The sequence below is a fragment of the Lontra canadensis genome, unplaced genomic scaffold (genome assembly GCF_010015895.1).
Source record: "Lontra canadensis isolate GAN:19392208 unplaced genomic scaffold, GSC_riverotter_1.0 scaffold40, whole genome shotgun sequence".
Classification (NCBI taxonomy): domain Eukaryota; kingdom Metazoa; phylum Chordata; class Mammalia; order Carnivora; family Mustelidae; genus Lontra; species Lontra canadensis.
This window is the reverse complement of record NW_022631034.1, coordinates 9,336,899-9,344,588: the sequence shown is the minus strand read 5'-3', so window position 1 is coordinate 9,344,588 and position 7,690 is coordinate 9,336,899. Positions and strand designations below refer to the sequence as shown.

Sequence of the window (7,690 nt, the reverse complement as noted above, 5' to 3'; positions counted from 1 at the left end):
GTTACTGGGGGGAGGGGGGGGGGAAAGGGTGGTTGGGTTATGGACATTGAGGAGGGTATGTGCTATGGTGAGTGCTGTGAAGTGTTTAAACCTGGCGATTCACAGACCTGTACCCCTGGGGTTAATAATACATTATATGTTTATTTAAAAATTTTTAAAAATTATTTTAAAAAATTCTGTTGCTCTAGAACCACTTTCAATACCAAAATCTGTAATAGTCAGTCTTCTCCAGAGAAATAGAATACTGTGTGTGTGTGTGTGTGTGTGTGTGTGTGTGTGTGTGTGTGTGTGTAGAGAGAGAGAGATTAACTATTAGGAATTGGTTCATATGATTATGGAGACTTAAGAATCTCCAGATCTGCAATCAGCAAGCTGGAGACCCAGGAGAGCTGATGCTGTAATTCCAGTCTGAGTCTTTAAGACCTGAGAACTGGAGAGCAAATGGTATAGTTCCAGTCCAAATGCTGGCAGGCTCAAGATCCAGAAAAAGCTGATGTTTCAATTCTATTCCAAAGGCAGGAAAAATGACTCTAGATTGAAGGCAATCAGATAGGAAGTAACCCTCTCACTCCCAGGAAGGTCAGCCTTTTTGTTTTATTCAGGTATTCAACTGGGATCCACGCAAAACTGATTGGATGGGAGGAGCTAGAAGTCATGGAGATAGAGCAGATGGGAGCCAGGGTGCCTATGCACACGTGAGCACTCACCTGGTATGTTCAGGCCCTGTACAGTAAGGGCGGGAGGAGGTGTGGCATTGGCCACACCCTTCTGGCAGGATAGCCCTGGCACTGAGCTGGAAGGCAGGCCCTGATTCCGGCTCTAGGCCACCACTCCTGGGCCTCCACTATGACTGTATCACTGCAGAAGCAGGTAGACTTACCAGCCCCCTAGTGGGCAACTAAAGAAGGCACCTGATCCTGACCCCAGAGACTTACCCCCTGCCCTCCCTCTCCTTGGTGCTGTACCTACCCCCAGATTGTCCAGGGGCCAGTTCCCTTACCTCCCAGGTCCCAGGCTGTAATTCCCAAACATATAGTATGCTAACAGAGGATCCTATTACCACTTATCTTTCTCCCTCAGTCCTATGATATGATCTGTAAACTCAGGTTTGAAGTCAGAGAAAACTGTGATTATCAATGGCACTGTAAGAGAGGTGAAGTATGTTAGAAGACAATCACAGACTATGTGGTTTACACAGAATCAGCCCAGAGTCTGGATTACTGGGGAAGTGTGAAGCTGCTGGTCCATGTGTGAGGCTGTCCACTCATATTTGTTATCTCTGACCAAGGGGCAGTTTGAAATTCAATATACACCATGGCTGAGGTGGACAGCCTTTGTAGAGTTATTTCCTGAAATATCTGATGCTTTGGAAAGCTTTGAATCTCCTGCTATTTCTTTTAGCTTAATGAAACTGACAGCATGTCTACAACAGGCTTCGGGTGATATATTTTTACTGAACAGGAAGGAATGTCCCCCCTTTAAGAGAGAAAGGGCATGCAGTGGGGTGTATGTGGGAGGGAAGTAGGGGCAGAGGGAGAGGGAGAGAACTCCAAGCAGACTCTGCCCTGAGTGCAGAGCCCCATGCAGGGCTCTATCCCAGACTTTAAGATCATGACCTGAGCCAAAATCAAGTCAGATGCTCAACGAAACAGGTACCCCAAGAAACCCCCTTTTAAGAGATCTGCTTGCATCTGAGGAGCTTGCTAATACATAGCAGATATACTACGAGTCTTCATTGGATCTCCATGTGGACTCAATCTACATAACATCTTGTGTCATGTGTTTGTGTCCCCTCAAGAAATCCCTCCAAACTACTGTTCAGTAATGACACTGTTGACAGAAGGATTGGGTCAGCTGCTGAAGAGTTACCTGCAATAAACTAAACTTGCACTGGCATACTGACCTTTCCTAGCTCTTACAAACCTGGAGGATTTGGCTGTATTCCCTGCTGCTACTTCTGAGGTACTTTCAGTAATAGAAGAAATGATGAAGAAATACACTGTTATATTAAAAGTCCTCTTCCTATACTGATTAGTCACATGAATCAAGTTCAAGCTACACAGCTTTGCCAACTGTGCCATGTTGTTATTGACACAGCTAGAGATAAGACTTAGGAGAGTTTTGCCATTAACAAATGTCCGCAAAGACTTCTGACTGCTGAGTCACCAGCTCTTTATACCACCTGTGAGGAAATACTGGCAAAACACTTGAATGATGGTAAAAATCAAATTCCTGCAACAGAATTTCTTTGGTATTTCCTGAACCATCAGGAGAGTCTCCATAGAAGAGGTCATTTAAGCCATGGGGAAATCAACTTATCCAAATTTCCAAAAGAAGCAGCAAATCAATTGCTTGCATCTTCCATTGTACTTTTACTCATTCATCCATCTTCATTGATGAAGATCCATTATCAAGTTTTAAGGAAAAAGCAGTAATAAAATCATTAGTAGGTCTTGCAGGCTAGAGTGTTTCCTTCCATCCAGTTTCTCAGCTTAAAAAAAAAAATGTGCTAAGTTGTGAGAAGAGCATCATAAGCATTTGGCCTCTCCTGCCTTTGCCTGAAGAAGCTGGGAAGCTGTGGCACCACCATCCTAACTCTTTTCAGTTCTAGAACCATTCTGGAAGTGCTCATCATGCTTTGAAGCACACACTGCACACCATGTTCAGTCAAGTTACTGCCTCCACGGAATTGAGACATCAGCAGTGGATAGAAAGAAGGTTGTGCTCCAGGCAAAAGAAGTAATATTAAGCTTCTGTATCCTGTGCTTTGCCCAATTTTATCACTGATTGCAACATTCATGTGGTTCATGGAAAAAATTCTTAAGAGTATCTAAAGTTCTTAAAGCTGTTCTTGCAGTACATGGAGAACCTGGTGGCTTACACCAGCCAACAGAACAAATGGAACAAAACTATTCATCTTACATGGACAGCCTTGTTGAAAATTTGACCTTTAGTGAGAAGAAACAAATGTTAATACATTTAGCCAAGAAATCCACAAGTAAAGGTGTCTTACGAAAATACTTAATAAGTCAAGAACGTTTTTGGCGACATCAAAAAACTCAGGCTGAACAGGCTTTACCAACATGGAAATTGAAAATCCAATGACAGGGTGGATTCCAAGGTCTGTTTGACTAAGGATCAAGTTCTGTTTCTCTATAGCCTTCTCATTTGCTGTTCCTGAGTTTGTGTGAACCTCCCGTTGCATGCCCTCCTGGAACCAAGTGGCCACAGCAGCTTGGTCCCTCCACCATGACACAGTGTCCAGAGGAGGGGGAACTTTTTACCCAGATGTCACCCAGAAATCTCTTGGAAACTGTCACTGTGGCCAGGACCCTCCTCCTATACTCACTGGCCAGGCTGGGTAGGCATCCACTCCTGAGCCATCACTGAGGCACAGAGAAAAAGCTTGAGTCAGTCTGGCCTCATCCCTGGAGCTGAGAATAAGGTTGGATGATCCAGATCCCATGGGACAGAGCTGAAGAGGAACAGCTCCTGGAAGGTATGGTGGTCAGATGTGGTACCAGGCAGCAGGTTTGCTGGTCCGTTTGTAGCCAGGAAAACAGGAGCCCTGGCATGTGTCTGGGTATGGAGGGTTTTGTAAAGGAGCAGGGAAAGCTGGCGGAGCAAGGGTCAGGGTTGCAGCTACGCCAGTACACCTCGGAGAGCCAAAATCTGCAATTCTCAAGAGCTCACTGGGCCACTGCAATTGTCTGGAACAGCTGGAAAGCCCCTGACATCTCTCTCAGGGGGCAGCAGCACAGCCAGAAGCTCTCAGGAACCCCTCTGAGGCTGTCCTGCACCCCAGGTCCGTGTATGCGCTAGGCTGCACACAGTGAATTACAGCCCCTTCACTTTCCAAACCTCCCTGGCAGGTTCTAGCCCACAGCTCTCCAAGGAAGGCCATTCACCATATGTGTTTCTGGCTTCTCTGCTGTCAGAGAATAGTGCCAAGGAGACCTCAAAGGAAAGGAGTGGTTCTATGCAATGACGGACATTCTAGCTCACTCTATCCATCCCTTTGCCAACTCAACACCCACCACCCCTTTTAAACTAAACTCTTATGCAAAAACAGAGCACTAAGCTTTTGCTGCTGTGATATAGACTTCTCTCGTCCAAGTGTAGACCCCAGTTCTCATATGTTGTGTTTCTGCTCCTGGGACATTTTCTTTTGCAGTGTCTCCTTTGCACTCTAATTTAAATGATGATTTATAGGATTAACTACTTTTAACCCTCCTTATGTTAGAGCTGGGATGGAACAGAGGAAATAAAAAGAACTGATATTTACCAAGCCCATGAAAAAAAGCAAACAAAAAACATACAAAAAAAACTGACTGGATGGGACCCACTCACTCTAGGGAGGGTCTACCAGTTCAAATACAAATCTCATTCAGAAACCCTGATAGATACACCCAAAATCTTACTTGACAAAATGTCCAGTACTCTGTAGTACAGTCAGGCTGACATATAAAATTAACCATCACAGACACTAATTAGATTTTAATCCTGACACTTAATACATATATCTTTATTAAAATTTTTTATTTTTTATAAACATATATTTTTAACTCCAGGCGTACAGGTCTGTGAATCGCCAGGTTTACACACTTCACAGCACTCACCATAGCACATACCCTCCCCAATGTCCATAACCCCACCCCCCTCTCCCAACCCCCCTCCCCCCAGCAACCCTCAGTTTGTTTTGTGAGATTAAGAGTCACTTATGGTTTGTCTCCCTCCCAATCCCATCTTGTTTCATTTATTCTTCTCCTACCCCCTTAACCCCTCCATGTTGCATCTCCACTTCCTCATATATCTTATTTTTATGAGAAATTCTGATCAACTGACACAGATCAACTGACATAGATTCACTATTACAAAGACTAATGTTATCTCTTAATATTACTTTTGATTTATCACATATCTATCACAAAAATAAAAATTTTCTCATTCTTTATAAATCATTATAGACTCTCACTTAAGGTAAAGAAGATCATCTTAGGGATATTTCAAGGTACTTTTTATTTCTTAAGATTTTATTTATTTATTTGACAGAGATCACAAGTAGGGAGAGAGGCAGGCAGAGAGAGAGTGGGGAAGCAGGCTCCTTCTGAGCAGACAGCCCAATGTGGGGCTCAATCCCAGGACCCTATTTCAAAGTACTTTAAATATGGAAAAAAATTTTAAGTTTTTTCACACCTGCATATATTCTGAGAGATTATCTAAAAAGATATTTTACAAATCAGCTTAATAAAACAGCAAAAATCATAGTCTCTTTTACTTGACTTGTGAAAAACTGTTTTCTTTAAAGGAATGAATCTTAGGTGGGTAAGTAAAATAATTTTCCACAAATTGACCTCAGATGCCTAGTTTTTCACTTCATGTTGTAACATCATAGTCAATGTTATTATCTATGGAGATAATTATTGAAATGCTTTCATGTTTTGCCTTTTAATTTGATTAAATTAAAGCCAAGTGACTAGTCTTGATATTATTTGTATTTCTTGATTTCCTCCTTTAGCTGTCTACATGGCTATCATACTAGCTGTTCCTGCAACTAACAAAAATATAAATACTATGGTATACTTTTATTACCTAAAATTGTTGAAAGAACTATTATTAGGTGCCAATAAAATCCAATCATGATAAATATATAAAGGATACATGAAGGGGGCGCCTGCATAGCTCAGTTAGTTGAGCACTAGACTCTTGGTTTCCACTTAGCTCATGATCTCACAGTTGTGAAATCAAGCCCCATATATACGTTCTGTGCTCAGTGGGGAGTCTGCAAGAAATTTCTCTCTCCCTTTCCCTTTCCCTCTGGTCCTCCTCCTGCTCAGGGATGTGTGAGCTCTCTCTTGCTCTCCCTCTCTCAAATAAATAAATCTTTTTTAAAAAAGGGCTCAAAATCAATACACTTAAAAGAAACAGAGAATACCTTTAAGCTCAGCAGATATTCACAGACAGCATAACAAATGCCAATACCTTCTTCTGTATTAGTACCTCTGCCAAGTTCATCAATTAATATGAGTGATTTGTTATTAGCATTATGTAGAATGTAAGCTATCTGAAAAATATAATTTTAATATTATTCATTGTAACCAAACAGCTGTCACTACCAACTTAAAAAATGAGGAAAAATCCAGTCTCTTAATTACTTCATCTGAAACTTATTTTTATAAAGCTATCCAGCTAGGTAGAAACTAGCACATTGCTTTTCTTTTAAAAAAATCTCATGACTAATAATTTCAATAGAACAGCTTGATATGTATGTAATAGACACATGCGTATGAGACAACAAAGAGTAAATAACCATTATCTAAAATATTAATGTTTTAGATACAGTGAAATAAAATTAAGCAATGAATTAAGTGTTTAAATAATGCACAGATTGTCATCTTCTTTTCCACAAATGACTAATCAATTGTCATATTATACTCAAAGCTATTTCTCAAGTTTATTTTAACATCTCGATAGCCAGTAAAGAAAGGAAAATTGAGGAAAAAGTATCCAAGTCCATTGATTCCTATTTAAACAAGTAAATATAAATCCATACTCAACAAAGACCAAGACTTTAATTGACAGAAATGTTCCTTCGCCACTGAAGAGTATTAACTTCTTTCTCAAAAATTATAATTACAACCGTTATGTACTCACACAATAGTAAATTTCATGGCTTTTTACCTTTCTATATGACTAAGCTTCTTGAGATCTGGGATCATTTAAAAATATACCTTGAGCACCTAGTACATTGCTATATTCTCCCACAGCTACCCCAGTACACCTCAGAGAGCCAAAATCTGCAATACATACTAAATAATTATGTAAAAGTCACATATGGTAGCACAAATAATAACTATTCTCGCCCTTTCACAAAAAGTTATTCAACTCCACAGTGATCCATTAATTCCTACCTACTGAAGACAGCCCAAGAGCTATATTCAATACATTTAGTCCTTCAAAACTATTTAATATTTGTTCAGATCAGAAAAAGGTGATGACACATACTTTGTTATACAAAGTGAAGATTCTAAAGGGGCACACAAGAGGGTGATTTTTAAAAGCATTCTAACACAGTGATCTATTATTTTAAAATCAAACCTAACAGGAACAACAGATACAATGCAATGGTCCTGAACAGGTCATTGTTTTCTGAAAGTCTTTTATATATCCCATACAAAAACATGAAAGCATGTTTTTTTTGTTCAATAATACTAGCTTTTTCCTTAAAACTGTATTTTTCAATAAAACCATCTCTTCCATTTCCACATAAGAAATTAGAAGCTGTCTTTGACTGCCCTCTGGCTCTTGTAGAGGAACATAAGCACATCTGCATGTTTTAATATAAGGATACTTTCTTACGTAATAATTGACCATTAGTGGAGGAATTTAATGTGTATTTTACATAAGGAAAAGTTTAGTTTGGGTACCTCTTTCATTTCCTTCATGAATGTTGATGAATTTGTTTCAATTTCATCATCAGTACTGATTCTTGTAAAAATCTGTTCAGCAATTCTAAAGGAAGAATATTCTGCTGGAACATATGATCCTGTAAAATAAAAGGCCAATGTAAACTGAAATGCTTTTATAAAATATAAGTACTAATATTTTATACTTCTCACCAATTTAGATTATTAATAATCTTTGCTAATCCTTGCTAAGGCTAATAAATAATAGTGGAAAGATCACTGGA

The 7,690-nt window shown here is 39.7% G+C and overlaps 1 protein-coding gene and 1 pseudogene across 1 annotated transcript in view; one reads left to right on the top strand and one right to left on the bottom strand.

Annotated features, from left to right (window-relative positions):
* MSH4 (mutS homolog 4) overlaps positions 1-7,690 on the bottom strand; it is a 95,386-nt gene that overhangs the window by 10,411 nt on the left and 77,285 nt on the right. Inside the window, exons 16-17 of the mRNA XM_032870296.1 lie at positions 7,428-7,546; positions 5,936-6,064 (exon numbers count right to left, since the gene is read on the bottom strand). Of these exons, the coding sequence (XP_032726187.1) occupies positions 5,936-6,064; positions 7,428-7,546 (248 nt within the window). The remainder of the gene's footprint in view (positions 1-5,935; positions 6,065-7,427; positions 7,547-7,690) is intronic.
* Positions 1,038-3,105, top strand: LOC116875080 (annotated as a pseudogene).